Genomic DNA, 21,633 nt, shown 5'->3' on the forward strand with positions numbered 1-21,633 from the left:
CTCTCCTTTTCCTCAATCTTTGTTCTTTCCTGTTCTCTCCTTTCCTCGGCTTTATTTCCTTGCCTAGTCTATCGTTCTCCAGCGCTGTTGCTTTGCTCTTTCTCCCTCTCTGCCTGTGGGTCCCTTTGATCCTTTCTTTCTATCCCTTATTCCCAGAAGCTCCAGAAAATACCTTCTTTTTTCCCCCTTTCACGTCACTTCCCTCCCTTCTCCCATGTCCCTCTCCTGCTCCGGGAGAGGTGAGTTCCCCACTAGAGGCCAGCACTCTCTCCGTTTCCTCCCTCCAACCTGCGAGCAGAACTCGGGGAGAAAGAAGGGAAAAAAAGAGGAGACAGAGCGAGAGAGGGAAAAAAACCCCGGGGCCTAGAGCGCAGAGGCCCGGGAGCGGCGTCGTCATGGCAACGGGCGCCGGCAGGAAACGAGGGACGCGGGGAGGGGGAGGGCGCGCGGGGAGGGGGTGGGCTGGGGGAGGGGTCCGGCTGCCCCGGAAGCACCTCCCCGCCAGCCCCCTCCTCCAGCCCGGCCCGCAGCCCCCGGCTTGCCGCCCCCACCCTCTCGGCCCGGCAGGAAGTGACAGGCCCGCCGCGAGCCCCGGAGGCCTGGCAGAGCCGCGGCCGGGCCCGCAGCCGGAGCGGCGGGAGGGGCGGGGAGCCGCGGCCGCGCCGGGCGCCTCCCACCCCGCCCTCGGCGCCCCCGCCCCTCCAGGAAGGGGAGGAGGCGAGGGGAGCCCGCCGCGGAGGCCGAGCGAGCCCCCCGCCCAGCCTGGCGAGCGGGGAGCCCGGCACATGAAGTGGACGCCCCCCGGGAGCGCTTGGGTGCAGAGCCGGGCGCGAAGGTAACCGGGCGACGGCGGGCTGGGGAGGGCAGGAGCTCGGGGGCTTGGCTGCGCGGGGATGTTTCTCCAGCCACCTTGGGCTGTGTAACGCCCCAGGTACCTCCCCCAGTTCCCTCCCTGCCCACCTCCAGCGCTGCGCTCTGCGGTCGCTCGGCTCTGCTGTCCAAGTCCGCTCGCTGTGCTTCGTGCTGGCCGTCCGGCACCCTCCTTGCTGCTGACTGCTCGTTTTCTCATTCATTTCTCCTTCTCTGACTTTGGTTCTCCCATCCAAGCATGCTGTCTAGTTATCTCCCTGCTTTTTATGGTCCGCTGGGTTCTTCAGCCTCCGATTCCTTGACTTCTGTCTGTCTCTCTCCTGCCTGTCTCCCGGCTATCAGTGAGCACAGTTCCCTGCTGTCTTGGGTCAGCTCCCTCCTGGCACCGCTCTCTCTGCCCCCTTGCCCCGGTGTGTTTGATTCCTCTTTGGAACCTCGTTTTCATCAAGGTTCTATATACAGCAAGGACCCCCGGTCGTCTACTATCCCTAGTCTCCAAATTACTTCCATTTCTTTGGCACAGCCCCTTCTCCCGCCTCCCTTCCCTTGCCCCATCCTTTCTACAAGACAGAGTTTTATGCGTAGGAAAACTGGTTTCCTCCAACTCTTGGCTCAGTAGGCCCTGTACCAGGTCCACTTCAATATCCCTTTCTAGCTCTGTGCTCCTCCCAGCCCAGCCCACACACACCCAAATACTACCTTTCAGGATGACCGGGGTTTAGCTGTTTGGGGACTTCTGTGGATCAGTTTCTCACTCTTTCTCTTCTAGTTTAATTCTGAAAATTTAAATTCACTGTGCCTCCTAAACTTTTTGTTGTCTTCATTTTCTGTGCTTAATTTTACTGTCCCAACATTGATCACAAATGAATAGATATATGTGCTTGGGATCTAGGAACCCTCGTGTGGATGACAATTTCTCCTGATTCTAGTAAAGACTTTAAGTTGCTCCCTTTCCATCTCTATTTCCATTTCACAATCTGAAAAAAAAATGTTAATAAGTCTTTGGGGAGCTGAGGGGTCATACAGTTTATTAGCATTTTCACCTATGAATGTAGGAATTAAAGTTCCCTCCAGCTAGTAAAGGGATCTCATGTCTTTTGAGTCCAATGAGCTAAGTCCAGAGATCTGTGCGACTGTGCTGTGCTGCCTCTAATCGTTACCCACTTTTTTTCTTCACATGCTGATAATGAGGATTCATGGGTCTGTATCTGTTCAGTGCTTTGATATTTTGGCAAAAGATGTGGGGAGAAGATAGACTAGAGTTGATGCTGATACGCTCCGTCCTGTGGACTGCTTGGGCTATATCCATGTTCTCAGTGATTTTACTATTCCTCCATGAAACTGGAGAGATGGGTAGAGTTCTTGGGGGATGATGATGATGCGATCAGATTCTACTGGAAATGGAATAATAAGAAAGCTCCCCAACTCTATTTCTAAGGCCAAGTGGTTTGGTTTTATTTACTTTGTTTTGCATGCAATCATTAAGATAAATTGACCCTAATAAAACTGTTGACGGCCCTGAGCAGGAATTCTGGCTTGATGTTTACATTTAAACCAAATAGTGCTTTGCTGACCTGATATTTCTAGTGGCCTCGTGCTTCAAAAGTAGAGAATGTAGTGTCTAGGTGTAACAAAAGAGAAAAAAAGTAAGAATAAATTGAAAAACCTTATTGTCATTTGCTGCTGCTTTGGCGGTATGTTTCTTCTTGCTTCTCATCTCCTGTCTCCTTGCTTGGATCTTAGCAATGTTTTCATGTCTTTTTGCAAATTTTAGTGTTGCCCCTAGAGGGTAAATTCTGACCACTTTAGTGCACTAAAAAGTTGAACCTTTCTTTTCTTGAAGATTTCCATTGCTGTGTATTTAACACGCTTAATACCTGGGAATCGTTTATTAAAATGTTACGTTACATTCAGTTGTGAAGTTTTCTTTGCAAGTGAGGAAACTGAGGTGTAAGAAGGGAAAGTGACATGCCTAAGGAGTTGTTATTAGCAGCCTGAGCTGGAACCAGGCCACTATTTGGGCTACATGAACTGTAGGCTTAGCTCTCTACCTCCTAGTTTTAAGACTTTCCATGATGCATTCAACATAGGTGTATCTTCAGCCCCTCCTCCATAAAATGAGGACAATGAGTACTCAAAACTGAGTGACACTACCTTACCCACAGGTTTATTTTTTTGGTTTGAAGAAGAAACATGCTAGTGTACTGACTTGATACTTACTGGGACGACTTCTTTAACCTTAGAAAACCTCATTTCCACAATTGTAAAGTGGGGATAGTAATATTTCCCTTAAAAGCACTCTGAGAGATAATGGAGGTGAAGAGCCCAGCCAGGTGAAAGGAGGCATCTAGTGGCTTCTCAGTAAATTCTGACCATTGTTAAGATGATGGCTGATAATGATGTTGCAGATGCAGATAAAAATGAGATAACAGTAAGTTTTAATGGGGAATATTTTAAATTGTTAAAAAGTATTCTGGGAATATAAGGTGGCCTTAGTATTATGAGGAGCTGTCTTATATTCTGCCCCTTTTATATTTAGTGACAGCCATGAGGGAATATGTAAAGATTGTTTCTTTTGAGACACTGCATAGCTTCAAAAGATAGTGTGGGGAAGATATGCTTGTAGGAATGTATTGCAGCTTTGGTAGTTATAAAACCTGAGAAATCATGGCTTATGGAAGAAGAGGAGGATTCTTAGATAACTTGAATAATAGCAGGAAATAATAGTTTGAGATCAGGTGTAAATTTTAATCCTTTGCTACTTCCATCTAGGTCTTGAGTCAGAGCACCAGCCTTGGGGACCCTGGACCACTATCATGGAGACTGAGAGTGAGCAGAACTCTAGCTCCACCAATGGGAGTTCCAGCTCTGGGGGCAGCTCTCGGCCCCAGATAGCTCAGATGTCACTGTATGAACGACAAGCAGTGCAGGTGAGGCTCAGCTCTGAGGGGCTGTGATCTGTGAGTATTGGCCCGGGGTAGGCAAAGATGCTGGAAGATAGTCGCCCTTAGTTCCTCTCCAGCAAACTGGGGGAGTTGGATTGAGTGATGACTAAGGTCCCTTCCAGCTCTGAGAATCTTCGTTTACAACAGTTTAAGCAAGCAGGCAGAGAATGAGATTCAGTCTTTAAACTAAGGTTTTTTTATACCATTCAGTTCATGTGGCTAGATTCTAAGTAACCATTTCTCATCATGGATTGTCAGGTTTTTAATCTTTGGTCTTTCTTGTAAATCATCCTCAGTAATTGAAGTATGAAACACTTTAGAGTTTTATTTTTAGACAAATAGCAAATTCCATGTTTTTAAAAGTCTGCTTGGGAATGGGGCCTTAAAATATTTGGGTTACTAGAATAACTATGTACATCATAAGAATAGTTCTAATTTTTAAAGAATAACAGTAAAGTAATATTCTGAAGTTTACACTAAAGCTGAATTACCAGTATCATCTTTGTAAACATCTGTTAGCATTGTACTGTAGATATTTGAAAATGCCAGTTATTTGAAAATTTTACCTGGTAGACTCTTTCATAAGTCACTGTTTACTGTATTTTTCATCGTTTTCAACCTCTTAGGACCCTGTCACCTTTTTTGTATTGCTAGAGTGTGGTCTTTTGTTTTCTTCTCTTTACATTAATCGACATCTATTTATTTTTGACCTGTCTCATCCCGTTTCTTTTCTTTGCTATACCGTGTATTTCCAGATTCCGTTTTGGGGAAGAAGAGTTCATGTGATCACACTGCTTTACTTTTCTTTATATACAAGAATAGAGCATAGCAGAGTTAATTGCTTCTCCACTTTTTGAGGACTGTGAACTTACTGGTTCTAATATAAAAATGGACAAATCAGGTGTTGGTGATTTAACCAGACTCCTGTCTTCTTTTGTTTCTCTTCTTCCCAGTGTGTCCCTTCACAGGATCACAGTGATTTGCATAGAATAGGAGTTAGGAGTGATTCATTCTAAGTGAGTTGATCCTCTCTTTCTCCTCCTAGGCCCTGCAGGCGCTGCAGCGTCAGCCTAATGCGGCTCAGTATTTCCACCAGTTCATGCTTCAGCAGCAGCTCAGCAATGCCCAGCTGCATAGCCTGGCTGCCGTCCAGCAGGTGAGAGGTCAGCAGCCAGCTGGCCCTAGAGGGAGGGGATAGGCACTACAGGTGGGTAGGGGCATACTGTGTCCTCCCTAAGCGAGGCTGGAAACGGTCTCCTCTGCCTCCTGTCCTCCTGTAGAAGGGTGGATAGATCTTAGCTTCTGGGGTTGCGATAAGAACTATGGGAGAACTACCTTTTACAGGTAGAATGGCTATGTTCTCGACCTGCATTGTTCAAGCTGGTAGCCATTAGCCTCTATGACTAGTCCAGGGGCCACTCCAGGGGACAGCCCCATGGCCGAGTGGTTAAGGTTGTGCACTCCACTTCGGTGGCCCAGGGTTTCACTGGTTCGGATCCTGAGGGCAGACATGGCACTGCTCATCACGCCATGTTGAGGCGGTGTCCCACATAGCACAACCAGAAAGACCTACAGTTAGAGTATATAACTATGTACTGGGGGGCTTTGGTGGGAAGAAGAAGAAGAAGAAGAAGAAAAAAAAGATTGGCAACAGATGTTAGCTCAGGTGCCAATCTTTAAAAAAAAAATAGGTCTCAAAATATGGCTAGTCCAAATTGAGAGATGCAATAAGATTTTGGATTTCAAAGACTTAATGTGAAAAAAAATGTAAAATATCTCAGTAGTTTGTTTATATTGGTTACATGTTGAAATGAGATATATTGGCTTAAATAAAATATTAAAGTTTACTTTTCCTGTTTCTTTTCACTTTAAAAAAAAGTGTGCACAGTAGAAAATTATGTAGGTCGCTCGCGTTGTATTTGTATTGGACACCTCTGGGCTAGACTTATCAGCAACGCATGGTGTGACCTGAGCCCAGGTTCTTCCACCTAAAAGAAAGCGGGAGGAGCAGGACAGGTTGCCTGCCTGCCCAGGAGGGTTCTGTGGGAATTACTGGGTTGGCATATGTGGTCATGTGAGGGTTGTTGGGATAGTGAGTATACTTTTCCGTATTCCATAGCGAGTCTCTTGGTTCTTACCTGAGATCTCTATTATGTTTTGTGCCTGTGATTTATTACTGGAAGATTCAGAGCCTTTTCCTTTGTTGTTTCTGCTCTTCCTTGTTTCCTTTCCTCTCTAACAGGCCACAATTGCTGCCAGTCGGCAGGCCAGCTCTCCAAACACCAGCACCGCACAGCAGCAGACTACCACCACCCAGGCCTCAGTGAGTACTGCTTCTCCCCACTGAGAGGCTTCTCCCCCTGGGTCTTTGTCTCTGGGTTAAACTACTTTATGCAGCTGATCTGAAGAGTGTTTATTGAGCCATCAATGGTGTTTACTGCTTTTACGTAGAGAATATTAGTAAAGGGGAAAATAAACAACTTGAATCTATTTGGGGTCTTAATGAGGAGGTCTAAGAAAGGAGGAAGAAAATCCTGGAGAAGAAGAGATGACAAAGGAAAGGAAATAATCTTTGGGCCCTTCAGTGAGAAGTAAAATCTGTTCCATTTCCTTCCTTTGCCTTCTCAACTGTTAGGCTAGTTCTTAGGGACTAGTGTCTTTACTTTGGTAATACCCCATAGTAGCCAGGATGATAGTTATGAATAGGAAGGCATTTTTCATTTCCTCCTAACCCTTTGAAAGTGAATATTCTGTTCTTGACCGTGTCACTCTGAATTTCTCAGTCGTGTGCATTTCCGTTTACCTCTCCCCAATCCTTAGTCCTGGTTCTTTTCTATACCACACAGATCAATCTGGCCACCACGTCGGCCGCGCAGCTCATCAGCCGATCCCAGAGTGTGAGCTCTCCCAGTGCTACCACTTTGACCCAATCTGTGCTACTGGGGAACACCACCTCCCCACCCCTCAACCAGTCCCAGGCCCAGATGTATCTACGGGTAAGCCACAGACGCAACCACCATTGTCCCAGGGGCATAATTGTTCTGTCCCTGGCAGGGACTTGAGTGAAAGCTATTTTATTTAACTATGGTTGCCCAGATGTTTTAAGACAAACTGATCTACTTCCTTTGCCTTGTTTGCCTCTAGAAGTGATACTTATGCACAGGTAGCTGCACATTACATTGAGAATCCTAAGTCAGAGGACGTTCGCCTTAACATTTGACTAAATTAGCGTCAGGTGTAGTCTGATCTTTAACCCTGTGGCTCAAGTACACAAGTTCTAAGTTATCTCTTAGCCTGTCTACTTACTGTACATAAATACTTGTTCTAAAACCCTCATTGTCTCAGCTTCTTTGATGTTTGACTCTTTGTTATCAATCTATGGTTTTGTACACACTCCAGGTTTTCTTCTGGATGATTCATCACATATGGAGAATAAGGGTCTCCGGGGTTGGTGTGGAAAGGGGCACAGGGCTTAGCTGTTTCGTATCTTCTGTTTATTTTGTCTTGTGGTCCTTCCCTTCCATTTCTTCTGTCTTTCTTCTTTTCCTCTTGTTCTCTTTCCTCTGCTCTTCCTCTTCCTCCTCTCCTTGCCAGCCACAGCTGGGAAACCTATTGCAGGTAAACCGGACCCTGGGCCGGAATGTGCCTCTAGCCTCCCAGCTCATCCTGATGCCTAACGGGGCAGTGGCTGCAGTCCAGCAGGAGGTGCCATCTGCTCAGTCTCCCGGAGTTCATACAGATGCAGATCAGGTCAGTGGCAACCACTTGACCTGTGTGTGGATGGGCACTGGGGAGGATGAAGGGAACTACCATGGACCAGGGCACACCCTTCTAGCCCATTACCACTTTGCAGAATTCTTTTTTTTCCCCCCACTTTTCTTAATTTCTTTAGAACTTGAATCCCTTACAACTCTTGAGTTAGGAAGGAAAGTAGATTTGACTGAAGACAGCCCTGTGAATTTGGGAAGCCTTATTCTTAATAGAGGGTAGATTTTCTTACCATTCTTTTATCCTTCCCTGGCTCAGTTTTATTCAGGAAGTCTTAATTCTCTCTCCTTGCAGTACCGCCTCTGGAAGATACGAGATGGTTGAGGGAATTCTACTTGTAGATAGATGTGAAGCTGACCTGGCTGAGTTGCTGGAAGAATGCTGATTCCTTCTCTTTATGAGTTCTGTAGCTCTCCAGCTGTCTCTTTCTGCTCACTGTCTTCTCAGTGTAGCCTTCCTCACCATTGCTTCCCATGCCTTACCCCAAAAGATACATTTATTTTGAGCCTAAATTTTTTAGTTTCTTACAGATGGGATGCAACTGGGACCTCATAATACTTATTTCAGTCTTTTAGGTTATCTTTTAGCAAGTAAATATTGAGCTCTTTCTATTTCTGTGCACAGATATATGTTCGAAACTTTGGGGAATTGAAAAGAAATGAGTCAGATCTTCAAAGAGCTTAGAGAACAAAAAAGTGCAGAAGTAAATGATACTAACTTTGAGTGACATCTGAGTTTAGAGATGAGTTGGCTGCATTACTTTCGGTGACTTTTGGGATGCTTGGGATCCTCTTGAAGGGATCCCTCTTGAGATCCCTTTTGGGATACTCTTGAAGGATGAGTAGGATTTGATTTGGAGTAAGAAGAAAACTGGAGAGAGAACAGCATGTGTAAAGGCATAATTCATAAATGTGAATATGAGTTGGTGATGAGTGGATAAAGTGGAGACAACAGGCCTGATGGTAGAAAGGGCATTGTTCGGGAGAATTCCGAAAGCCAAGTAACTTAATAGGTAGCAGAGGTCTTTGCTGCCTATTGATCAGCGGATTAATAGGACAAGGAAAGTACTTTAGAAAGAATCATGTAGGATCATGTGCCTGGAGAAGAAAGAAATTAGGGAACCTGCTAAGAACTTCTTGGGTCATAGAGTTCTAAGGGAAGACTTGTTTTAGACTATGGTGACAGCAGTGGAATCAGAGCATGAGGTCGAGACTGCTTCCAGATCCAATTGTTTCATTTATCCATCTAGTTATTCCTCCATAGTTGAGTGTCAATATGTGGAGGGACAGAGTAGTGGTTGAAAATGTGAATCTGATGTTTGGGTCAGATTCCAACTCCACGACTTACTTGGTGACCTAGGTGAATGACCTGACATTTTTTTTTGCCATAGTTTCTTCATCTATAAAATAGCTATTATAAAATACTTACCTCAGGGTGTGTTGTGAGGACTGAATAAGTTGATATGTGAAGTGCTTGAACAGCGCCTGGTTATAGGAGTGTTTGCGAGTGTTAGCTATTGTTACGCATCAGACATTCCTTAGCCTGGAATGCCCAAGACAGGCATGATCACTAGACTGACAGAGACGATAAATCATTGAAGCACTGGACATTCAACAGGTAATCCAATGGTTTAATAATTGCTTCATTAGAAGGTATAGAGTGTTCTGAAAACATAGAAAGGAACTTAATTTAGCCTTGGGATGGGGGTAGATGTCAAAAAGGCCTCCCTGAGGAGGTGACAGTTAAATCGAGGCCTGTAGAAGTTAGTCGAGTGAAGACATGGAAGGAGTGGTGAAAGCAGGAGAACCTTAAGTGCAGAGACCCCGAGAAGGGAAGGAGCCTTATATAGTTGAGGAATTGAAAGAAGACCTGTGTTCCTGCAGTTTGGCAAATGGGGATGGAGATGGTGCTGGAGAGGGAGGAGAAACCTCATCTTGCAGGGCCTTGGAGACTGTGTTTAGGATTTTGGGGTTTATGCAAAGGGCAGTGGGAAGCTATAGAGGGATTGCAAACATGCAAGTGACGTGGAGAGATTTGAAGTGATTTTTTTTTTTTCTTAAAGACTGTGTTGGCTCCTCCCGAGAATAAATGGAAATTGTGTGGGTGTGACTGTAGGGAGAACGACAGCGTTATAATTGTTTAGGGGAAAGATGGTGTTTGGATTAGGCGATAGCAATGGAGATGGACAGAAATGAATAGATTTGGGGAAAACTTAGATAGTCATTGAAAAAGGAGAACTGATTCAGTGGATGGGGGAGTTGAGGGAGATGGCAGAGATGAGATCTGACACTGCAGTGAAGTGGCTGGTAGTGCTATTCATGAGATGAAGAATATTGGGGAAGTGGATTTAGGGCGAAGGTCACTTTTGGACACGCTGACTTAAAAGGGTTTGTGAGCCATCCGCAAGGAGGTATTGGGTTGGCAGTTTTATATATGTGGTGCTTGAGCTCAGAGGAGAGGTCTGAGTTGGAGATAAACATTGGAGAGTAGTAGACATAGAGATGATGTTGAAGCCGAGGGAGTGTTTGACATTGCTTAGGGAGATGGTATGGACTGAGAAGAGAGGAGCCTTTAAGATGGAGCCCTGAGGGTAGGGCGAGCCCTTAGAAAATAGAGCAGACTACAAGCAGTTGAAGGTCAAGTAGAGGGTGATGGGCTGGCAAAGGGGAGTAGGGAAGAGTGACACAGACAAGAAAATCTGGATTCTGTGATGTCATGAAGACAAGGGAACGGAATGTTACAAGAAGTGGCAGGGGTCCTCTGTCAAATGCAGTAGAGAGGGCAAGAAAGATGGATTTACTAAGATGCATGGAGAGCTGTTTCAGTGGAGTTGCGGGAGTTGAAGCCAAAAGAGTATGCTTGACAAGTGGGAATAGATGCAGTGAATGTCAACAAATAGTAAGAGTTCAGCAGTAACAGGAAAGCAAAATGAAGGTGGGCTTCAGACCATGGTGATGGGAGGGGACCGATAGAGGAGAGGTTGAAGAGACAGGAAAGAATTGATAATACAAGCTTCTTGAGAAGGTGGAGGGGATGGGATCCTGAGCATAGTGAAGGGTTGCCCTTTGATAGGAGGAAGCATAGAAAGGAGAAGTGATGGGTGCTTAGCAGCTGAGTGTGTAGATTTGGTGATGGAAGTGATGGAGTATCATGTCATATAATGGTTTTATTGTCTCTGCAGGGGTGAAGAGTGAGAGGGGAAAAAGGAAGCAGTTCTGAGGTACAGGGAGGGTAGGAAAATTTTAAATAGCCATTATGGAAAGGAAGGTGATTAGAAAAAAACTGTAATTACCTGATAATATTAAGTGTCCCGGCACCCAATCCTGATGATTCTTGTAAATCTCTCTCAAAACCTATCATTTCTTCTTCTTTACTGCTGTTGCCTGAATTCAGGTTCTTTTTATTTTTCACCTGAATTACTGTACTAGTTTTCTAACTGGTCTCTTGGCTTCATCCTATCCACTTCTAATCCTCTTCCACATTACTATCAGAATAAGTTTTTTTTAATAAGAAAATATATGTTGTTACTAACACTATTTTTAACTATACCTATGGTATACAGAATTTGATAAATATAATCCTTGGCTTATGACGTCCTCTCATCACTGTCCCTTCGTGGCCCGCTTTTATTTATTTACTCAGTAAGTTTTAATAATGTAATAAGCAATCCTCAGTTCCATCCACTGCCTGTCCCTGCCCATGGTGACGATCATTCTGATTCCTAGGTTCATCCTTCCCTTGTGTCCCTTTTTATATAGTTTTATTGCATTTACATATATTTCTAAAAAGTACTTTTTATTTTAGAAAATTTCAAACATATACAAAAATAGAAAAAAATATGAATCCCTGTGTACTTTCTATCCAGTTTCAGCATTTATCAATATTTGGCCAGCCTATCCAGGCCCCTTCCCTGCCCCTGTGGATTGTTTAGAAGCAAATCCCAGACACTGTTTCATTTTATGTGTATGTCTGTTTTATTTGTATTTAAATTTATAAGGTACTTGTGCTGTATGTAATCTTTCTGGAAATGCTTTCTTAATAGCTTATTGTCAAGATCCACCCATATTACTGTATGTCATTATACTTTATTAATTTTGATTTCTGTGTAGTATTGCATTGTGTGAATCTAGTGCAGTTCATTCATCTTCTCTTCTGATAAAGGCCATTTGGATTGTTTCTAGGCATTTGTTACTGTGAATAGCGCTGCTATGAACATTCTGTGAACACGTGCCTCCTGTTGTGCACAGCAAGAGTTTCTTTTGTGGAATTCCTGGGTTAGAGGGTGTGTGAATGTTCAGCCTCAGGATATGATGCCAAACTGTTTTCCAAAGTGGTTGTACTGATTTATACTTACGTCTACAATGTTTAAAAGAATGGTTTCAACTATAGATTTGATCCTGTTTATTCTGATGAATATTCATCAGTGACTTCCTATAATCAGTGAAGTGCTCCTCAGTGTTTCTCTCTGATCATATTTTGGAGTAATTTACCATGTGTCAGGCACTGTGCTAGGTGCTGGGAATATAACCATGAAGAAGACAGATAAAGTCCAGACTCTGCTTGTTTTAACATACCAGGCCCTTCAAAATCTGGCACTTTGCTACCTCCCTAGCCTCAGCCTACCTTCCTGGCTTCATTTCTTGCCATTCCCTCTAATGCACCCCAAATATAATGAAATATTTATAATTTCCAAAAATGCTGTGCTATTTGTTGGCTCAGTGGTCTTGCAAATGTTCTTACCTATGTCTTCAAACTCCTGCCTTCACCATTACCTGTTGGGTCTCAGATGAAACGTCACCTGTTTTAGCAAGTCTCCTCTAATCTCTCTAGTCTGAATGAATCTTCCTCCTCCTCTCTGCTCCTGTGGCGCTTTGTGCGTATCTCTGCATAGTAGGATAATGATTATTGGTGATTCTCTTGTCTTTCTTCCCTTGTAGAAAGTATTCATTAGGAGCAGGGCCTGTGTCTGTCATCCCTGCATTCCCAGTATCCAGTGTGGTACCTGAGGCATAGTAGGTATTTGTTGAATGAATGAATGGAGAGGAAAGGGAAAATCTGAGACATTTTGAAGAAATAAATGGCCAAACTTGATGATAGATTTGATAGTGAATGAGGAGGTTAAAAAACCAAATACGATTCAAGAGTTCCTCTCTGGGTGATTGGAAGGCCTTTAATATATATAATTGTAAAGGTGGAGGTACGAGTTGAGGTAGGCTGTGGAATATCTGTAGCCATCTTCACTGCTTCTGAATCAGTCACAGAATTCTTTGACCTCAGTGCCTCCTGTTCCCTGTTTCTCAATCCATCTTCTTATCTTTCAGGTGCAGAACTTGGCAGTGAGGAACCAACAGGCCTCAGCCCAAGGACCCCAAATGCAAGGCTCTACTCAGAAGGCCATTCCTCCTGGAGCCTCCCCTGTCTCTAGCCTGTCCCAGGCCTCTAGCCAGGCCCTAGCTGTGGCGCAGGCTTCCTCTGGGGCCTCAGGCCAGTCCCTCAACCTTAGTCAGGCTGGTGGAGGCAGTGGTAATAGCATCCCAGGGCCCATGGGTCCAGGTGGAGGTGGCCAGGCACCTGGGGGCTTGGGGCAGTTACCTTCCTCAGGAATGGGTGGTGGTGGGAGCTGTCCCAGGAAGGGCACAGGAGTGGTGCAGCCCTTGCCTGCAGCCCAAACAGTGACTGTGAGTCAGGGCAGCCAGACAGAAGCAGAAAGTGCAGCGGCCAAGAAGGCGGAAGCAGATGGGTCTGGTCAGCAGAATGTGGGCATGAACCTGACACGGACAGCTACACCTGCTCCCAGCCAGACCCTTATTAGCTCAGGTAGGCTGTCGCCTCTCAGAATGTCATTATTCTCTCAGAGCTTGCTTGAAATCTTTAGAGTGCATTTCTTTGCCTTTTTTCCTGTTTCTCTTGGACCTGGAGTAGTGGAAGGAAAGAGAATCACATCAGCTTTGATCATATTAGTCCAGGGAGACAGGAGGACAGGGAACAGCTGGATCTCGTCTGTTTCCACCAGCAGCGGTCGTTTACAAATTGTCTTGTCCTCTCTGTCTTAGGCCCTGAGTTCTTCAGTTTATTCACTCTACCCATTCATTCACCCAGTTCCTACTGAATTGCCTGCTAGGTTCTAGGAGGTGCTAGGGCTGCATCTTTGAAAAGCAGATTCCCCGGTCGTGGCACTTAGAATTTAGCCCAAGGGATGAATTCTCTCCTCACTGTTTAGTGGTGGTTAGTCAGCCCAGTGTAGAGCAGAGACAGTGTAAGTGCCTTACAGCACTTAGGACTAGCAAGTAGAGACATGGTGTTTAATATAGTCAACCTGTGATCAACTCTGTCAGTGATCAGGATAAAAAAGAATAAATAATAATAACAATAACCCCAAATAGTTTATACTTGCTTTCAGACTTGGTTAGATATAGTTATATGTGTGTTTATTACTTGTATATTTTTGCCTTCTTTGTTTCTAGCAATTTAGTTGTTACTATATTTGGATAATTTACTCACAAAAAGTAACAGTTAATTGTCAGTTGTATTACTAATACCTAGTATTGACATGCTACAGCGCTCTGGTTCCAGAATACTTTCATATCACATACGTTCTCTGGACAGCGTGGTGGAATCTTGAGCGCGGGATGGTCAGCTCTGTTAACGGGAGGGAACGGGGTAAGGCCACAGCCTCCAGCTGCTGCCTCTTATGACTCCTCGTAGGTGGCAACCTAGACTGACGACTTTTAAAACCGAGGTAGTCATGGGAAGATGTTGGTGTCTTTACCTCTGTGGACATTGATTCTTTCCGTGACTATTCGGTGTTTCCCACGTTCCAGGCACCGGGCTGGGTTCTTGGGATGTACAGATGAGTAAAACGGACTCAGCGCTTGAGGAACTCAGAGTCTAAGCATGTAGAGGATGGACCAGCCATTCTTCTTTGCTCAGTACAAAGTAATAGAATTTAGGTAGAATGATGAAAATAAAAGTTAGATAAATGCAAGAAATTACTGAGGATTGTTAAATGATTGAGCAAAGGACTTCTTTCCTTGAGATCTTTAAGACTGGAGATGGTCAGTATTACTGACCATCTGACTCAGAGGAAAGAGTCAGAATGGTGATCTCTCAGGTCCTTCCAGGTTAGAGTTCCATTCACTGTGTGATTCCAAAACTAGGTACACCTTGGAAAGATGACTTTACTTTTAATTTATGAAGGTGATTATTTTCTGCTCTTCTTCCTCTTTGTTCCATCCTGGGCTTGTTCCTGTAGCCACCTACACACAGATCCAGCCCCATTCTCTGATTCAGCAACAGCAACAGATCCACCTCCAGCAGAAACAGGTGGTAATCCAGCAGCAGATTGCCATCCACCACCAGCAACAGTTCCAGCACCGTCAATCCCAGCTACTCCACACAGCCACACACCTCCAGTTGGCGCAGCAGCAGCAGCAGCAGCAGCAGCAGCAGCAGCCACAGCAGCAAGCCACAACTCTCACTGCCCCTCAAACACCACAGGTCCCACCTACTCAGCAGGTCCCACCTTCCCAGTCCCAGCAGCAAGCCCAAACCCTGGTTGTTCAACCTATGCTTCAGTCTTCACCCATGTCCCTCCCACCTGATCCAACCCCCAAGCCGCCCATCCCCATCCAGTCCAAACCACCTGTAGCACCTATCAAGCCTCCTCAGTTAGGGGCTGCTAAGATGTCAGCTACCCAGCAACCACCACCCCATATTCCTGTGCAAGTTGTGGGCACCCGACAGCCAGGTACAGCCCAGGCACAGGCTTTGGGGTTGGCACAGCTGGCAGCCGCTGTACCTACTTCCCGGGGGATGCCAGGTACAGTGCAGCCTGGTCAGGCCCATTTGGCCTCCTCGCCACCTTCATCCCAGACTCCTGGTGCACTGCAGGAGTGCCCTCCCACATTGGCCTCTGGCATGACCCTTGCTCCTGTGCAGGGGACAGCACATGTGGTAAAGGGTGGGGCTACCACCTCTTCACCTGTTGTAGCCCAGGTCCCTGCTGCCTTCTACATGCAGTCTGTGCACCTGCCGGTGAGTGATGTCTGATGGTTTTGAGGGCGCTGTCACCCTTGAGTAGACTTGGGGATCAGTGGAAATAGAGATTAACTTAGGGGAATAAAGAATTGGGAAGGTTAAGATACTAGTATTTATCTGCTTCTGTAAGAGAGAGACATTAGTGAAAGATTAAGGTACTGGTATTTATTTGTTCCTTTTGTAGGAGACAGACATTACTGTATATAAGATTTGAACTTCATACTCCTGAATTTGCTCCTGAAATCACTCTGGATTTTTAGATCTGTACTAAGTTAGATCAAGATAGCCTTAAGCACTTAACTCAATCTTTAGAAAAACAACAGTTCTTGGTTGGGCCGTAATGAATCCAGGGTTGTGAAGTCTGGGTAAGGGCTAAATGATGTTGCATTTTCTTTTGTCCTGATATAGAAATTACACTTCTTGGGAAAGACCAGGAATTTTAGTGTACCATGGGAAGTACACAAATTGGGGAATCTGGAACTAAGAAGGTTTTCTCTGACAGTATGGGAGTAATTGTAGTTCCTTAATCCTTCACTCATGAATCTTGGTTTCTTTCCTATTCTTCACTTTATAGGGCAAACCTCAGACACTGGCTGTCAAACGCAAGGCTGAGTCTGAGGAGGAGAGAGATGACGTTTCCACACTGGGTTCAATGCTTCCTGCCAAGGCATCTCCAGTAGCAGAGAGCCCAAAAGTCATGGAGGAGAAGAGTAGTCTTGGAGGTAACTGATTTCCACGGTGCTGTTGGAGTGCGCAGAGATTAGAGCAGTGCTCTGAGGGGGATAAAAATACATCTGGCGCAGTAGAATATGGGCCTGAACTGGTGGACAAATGAGGAGATCCAAAAGCAGGGAATCCAGGATGAATGGTCAGAGATGAACATGTATTATTGTGGGAGATCAGGCTGGCTTGGCTAATAGATGGATCAATCATGTCATCCCATATCTATTCCTTAATCTGTGTTTATTTTCCAGAGAAAGCTGAACCAGTGACCAGTGTGAATGCTAATACCCCAAGCAGTGAACTAGTAGCCTTGGCTCCTGCCCCATCAGCGCCACCTCCTACGCTAGCCATGGTGTCCAGACAGATGGGTGACTCAAGACCCCCACAGGCCATTGTGAAGCCTCAGATTCTCACCCACATCATTGAAGGCTTCGTTATCCAGGAAGGAGCAGAACCTTTCCCGGTGAGGGCAGGACTGTAAGGTGGGACTTTGAAGTAGGGGCTTGGTATGATTGTTGTCTTTTCAAACTCCACTACAATCAAAAGGCTCAGAACTATTTAATTAGAGAATGGTTCAGTTCTACTGTTTGTATGGTTAGTTGTAAAGAAGGAAGGGAAAAGAAAAGGAAAGAACATGGAGACCAGAAAATGAAAATGTTAGGAAAAGAAGAAAAGGAAGAAAGTGCCCTTTAAAGCTGTAATGTTTAGTTAGACAAACTAGGTTGTTTTATAATGAAGAAAATTGTGGTAGAGAAGTTAGGCACTTTTCTAGGTATTACGAGTTGCAGAACCAGGCCTAGAACACAGGTATCTTGACTCCTAGTGCGTTCCATTCAACCTAGGAGGGAAAAGGACAAAATAGGGAGCCGGGCTGGGAACCTGTTCTGCAGTGGCTTATCTGAAAAAACCCAGTTAAAGACTCTTGCTTGCCATATTGAAAATGATTCTCTCTGAACCAGACTTGGTCATTAACTCGGAGATCTAGGTAAAGACATGATGGTGAGAAATGCTGGGAAAAGCTATAGAGAAGCAGAAAGGAATTAGGCTAACTTAACTCTCAACTTTTTCTGGGACAGGTGGGTTGTTCTCAGTTACTGAAAGAGTCTGAGAAGCCACTACAGACGGGCCTCTCGACAGGGCTGAATGAGAATCAGTCAGGTGGCCCCTTGGGAGGGGACAGCCCATCTGCTGGTAAGTATTGATGTAGAGACCCATCTGGGGAAGGAGGCTCATGGAGATGTGTTTGAGGACTCTGTCAAATAGTAATTATCTATTTAAAGTGGGAATTATATGAAGTCCATTCACATACAGAAGCACATATATATATATATATATATATATATATTATATATTTTTTTTTTTTTTTTTTTTGATGAGGAAGATTGTCCAAGCTAACCTCTGTTGCCAGTCTTCCTCTTTTTGCTTGAGGAAGATTGTGCCTGAGGTAACATCTGTGCCAATCTTCCTCTATTTTATATGTTGGACGCCACCATGGCATGGTTTGATGAGCAGTGTGTAGGTCCGCACCTGGGATCCGAACCCACGAACCCCAGGCCACTCAAGTGGAGCACATGAACTTACTATGCCACTGGGCAGGCCCCAGAAACCATGTGTGACAGAATATGTAGAATCACACAAAAAGAGTTCCACAGGATTAGGGGAATTTTATCACGTTAAAGTAACCTGTTGAATTATTTACTATAAGGATATATTTTTCAAAAGATGATCTAAAATAGGATATTTCTTAATTTCCAGTTTTCCTTATTGTAGATTTTATGATCTGTATTAAGGACTCTTGTTGATTTTGTGATCTATATTAAGGATTTTTGTTTACATTTTCCCTCCCGCTTTTGGAAACTTTGTGGGAGAGGAATCATCTTTCTAGGCATTAGTAATTAGTTGTTCTCTCCTATTAACAAGTGCAGTTTTGTCTGAAATCTGAGTGTATGAATTAGGATAAAATTAGTCATGTAAAATGGAAATAGTCTGGCTAAGGCTGGGAAGACTGATGTTCTTGAGGGGCATGTCTTTATGGTCTTGGGTTTTTAATTTGTTTTAGGGATTCTCAATTAGGCTGTGTGGGTCTTTGGGGGCAAACCCCAAGAGTAATTAGAGTCCGGCTGTGGGCCCAGTGATGGCCTGTGCAGGAGCAGAAACAGAGGGCAGCTTTCCAGGGATGCCTTGTTTTTCAGAGCTGGATAAGAAGGCGAATCTCCTGAAGTGTGAGTACTGTGGGAAGTACGCCCCTGCAGAGCAGTTTCGCGGCTCCAAGAGATTCTGCTCCATGACTTGCGCTAAGAGGTACGCAGGCACCCTCCTCCTCCCCTTCGGCACTGATTCCTCCTCCTAAAATTACACCCCTTCCCCAGAATCATCTCACAGCTGGTATGTCTCCTTTGCTTTTATTCTCTTCCCCAAATCAGCTCTCAAAGTACCAGTTCACATTTAGTGCAGGGGAGCAGCAAAGTGGTCTTCTACAGCACCTTTGACATGCTGTATATCCTCTGACGTGTAGGTATAATGTGAGCTGTAGCCACCAGTTCCGGCTCAAGAGGAAAAAAATGAAAGAGTTTCAAGAAGCCAACTACGCTCGTGTTCGTCGGCGTGGACCCCGCCGCAGCTCCTCTGACATTGCCCGTGCCAAGATCCAGGGCAAGCGCCACCGGGTGAGCTTCCCTTGCAGAGCCAGCTACCTTTAGAATGGGCCTTTTTCTTCTCCTACAGGACAGTTCCTTTGCCCAGGTAAAAGGGTATGAGACCAGAATTCTGGTTTCACATTATGTTACTCCAAATTCCTAGAGATCCTGATGTCTTTAGTCTCCTCTCACCTGATTGCTACTAGTTCATGTATCCATTAATCCTTATGCTGTATTTGAGTAGAGAAAATCTAGACCGATAGTTGGTAGAAGGGGAGAATCAGGAAAGTGATATAGTTTATACTTGAAAGGCACTCGAGAGTAGACTGCTGACTTCAGGCATTTGCAAATGAAGTACAAATTCTCTCACTAGTACTAAGATTAGTTTTTCCTCTATGCCCAGTATTAACCCAATATAAACCCAGGGTGGCTGGAGAGGGGAGAGGAGACCTTAGGATGCTATTATTCATGACCTCACTGTTCGCGGTTTTCTCTATAGGGTCAAGAGGACTCTAGCCGGGGTTCAGATAATTCCAGTTACGATGAAGCACTCTCTCCAACATCTCCTGGGCCTTTATCAGTGAGAGCTGGGCATGGAGAACGTGACCTGGGGAACCCCAATACAGCTCCGCCTACACCAGAATTACATGGCATCAACCCTGTGTTCCTGTCCAGTAATCCGAGCCGTTGGAGTGTGGAGGAGGTGTATGAGTTTATCGCTTCTCTACAAGGTACTGAGGGCCTATCCAACAGAACCCAGGTCACCTATATGCTTAGTTTTCTTTAGGCCATCCCACATGGGCCTTTGTAACAGGGAACATAACTGACATTTAAATGGTAGAGGCTTAAGTATGGTATGACCAAGGCTCTAGTCTTCATATTTATTTAAGTTACTTGCTCACAACCTGGTTTCCTAATTTCCTTCTGGTTGACTGTCCTCTACTCTGTCAGCAATTTTGCAATGTTTGATTTTCATTTTTTATTATGCTTCAGCCATATTTCTTACCAACAATTTTTGGATAAAGTATATTTTTGGGTGTGATTGTGATACCCACCATGGATAAAAGACTTTCTTCAGTGAAGAAGGGATTAGGAAATAAAGGGGCCATTGTTGTCCCACTCTCTTCATGGCAGAATTGTTTATAAACTATTCTTGACAAAGGGATGCTTTTCTTCAGAAAAGAAAATCAGTCACCCTATTCTTGCTATTTGTCTGAATTCTGGGCCCTTAAGCAAAAATGTTACAAAGACTCTTGCGTTTTTTGGCCAGTGTACAAGAAAAGGTATATATTTGTTTCCTTTCCCCCCTCCTCAAGCGATTTGAATGAAGTTATTTCTATGGCTGAACAACTTAGTCGTTCTTTATCTTGGCTTTTTTTTTAAATAGCCAGTTGCCCTCTCTGATTTCATTTTGCTTCCAGGGCTTGCTATCTACGACCTTTATATTACTAAATTTACACGTACTTTGGGATTAACCGTGGCTGGGTCTCCGTCTTTTCATCTTTAGTTGCCCCCTCATTTCCTCTGGTCCTACCATGTACTTACTCACACACATTCCAACCATTTCCTTCTAGGCTGCCAAGAGATTGCAGAGGAGTTTCGTTCCCAGGAGATTGATGGACAGGCCCTTTTATTACTTAAAGAGGAACATCTTATGAGTGCCATGAACATCAAGCTGGGCCCTGCCCTCAAGATCTGCGCCAAGATAAATGTCCTCAAGGAGACCTAAGTGGCCCTCTTGCACAAACCAGCCTAAGGCAGACCCTCCCCACCGTCCAGGTTATAACCTGGTACCAGCAGAGACTTTACAGGGAAGAAAAGAGCTGTTCCAATTATGTAAATCTTCTGTAGAGGGGATTACTGAGACAGGGAAGAAAAATGCAAGAATTGGTTGCTGGTGCTACATGGCGGCAGCTTTGACATTTTCTCTGGGTTCTACTTTATTTTTTAAAACCTTTACAATTCTCACCGTTCTCATCTACCCTAATCCAATCTTTATAAAAGAGACAGTCTAGAGAACTAGGACTGCTTGGCCTTATCCTGGAGTGGAGAGTCCAGGCAGGGTCTCAGTTCTCCAGAGGAGGAACAGACAGTCTGGTAAGGCAGACAAATGGGTGGAATGTAGCTGTGCCTCCGCAGTGGGAGAGGTAGGGTTTTCTAGCTTGTGTCACACAAGTAGCAAAATCTGGTACTCCCTCTCTTCCTTCTGGACTGTCAGACCGTAGCTGTGGCCCAGTTTTCTTTGTCGTCACTCACTCCCTTAGTATTGAACATTTTCTCCTGCATCCATGGCAGGGTTACCAGCCAGTGTATAGACTTGGCTGGCATCATTCTGATTTGCTGCAGGGACTAAAAATATTTGGCATACATGTGGCTGTTGTCATTCTTTCTGCATCCCCCTGCTCCCTCCCAATTTATCTGTTTTCTTCTATCCTATCTTTCTTTTCAATTCCAACTCTGCTCTGTCCTATAGCTTTATAAAACAGGAGTATGTGGGGCTGAGGTCAGGAGTGTAAGTCCTTGCCTTAGGCGCTATTCCTTATACAACAAAAATATTAAATATTTTTTTTCTCCTCAGTAAAAGGATGAAAATTAGTCTGTTGTCTCTTACTCCATTCCAGTGTGTCTACCATGTTCTTTCACACAAATGATTA

At 44.7% G+C, this 21,633-nt stretch overlaps 1 protein-coding gene across 7 annotated transcripts; it reads left to right on the forward strand.

Moving 5' to 3' along the window:
* Positions 1-675: 675 nt before the first annotated feature.
* Positions 676-21,574, forward strand: PHC1 (polyhomeotic homolog 1). 7 transcript variants are annotated; one of them, XM_070620672.1, is made up of 15 exons: positions 676-835; positions 3,643-3,800; positions 4,861-4,971; positions 6,058-6,138; positions 6,662-6,811; positions 7,410-7,565; positions 12,905-13,400; positions 14,836-15,617; positions 16,195-16,342; positions 16,595-16,806; positions 17,420-17,534; positions 18,536-18,644; positions 18,859-19,009; positions 19,479-19,710; positions 20,554-21,574. In XM_070620672.1, exons 2-15 carry the CDS (start codon positions 3,687-3,689, stop codon positions 20,706-20,708), a joined length of 3,012 nt encoding a protein of 1,003 aa, XP_070476773.1. In that variant the 5' UTR covers positions 676-835; positions 3,643-3,686; the 3' UTR covers positions 20,709-21,574. The 7 variants fall into 7 exon arrangements, with proteins under 7 accessions (XP_070476773.1, XP_070476776.1, XP_070476774.1 ...); XM_070620673.1 differs by having other exon boundaries at positions 687-835; positions 7,434-7,565; XM_070620671.1 differs by having other exon boundaries at positions 784-2,070; positions 7,434-7,565.
* The last annotated feature ends 59 nt before the right edge of the window (positions 21,575-21,633 follow it).

The sequence above is a fragment of the Equus przewalskii genome, chromosome 5 (assembly GCF_037783145.1).
Source record: "Equus przewalskii isolate Varuska chromosome 5, EquPr2, whole genome shotgun sequence".
NCBI classification, from domain to species: domain Eukaryota; kingdom Metazoa; phylum Chordata; class Mammalia; order Perissodactyla; family Equidae; genus Equus; species Equus przewalskii.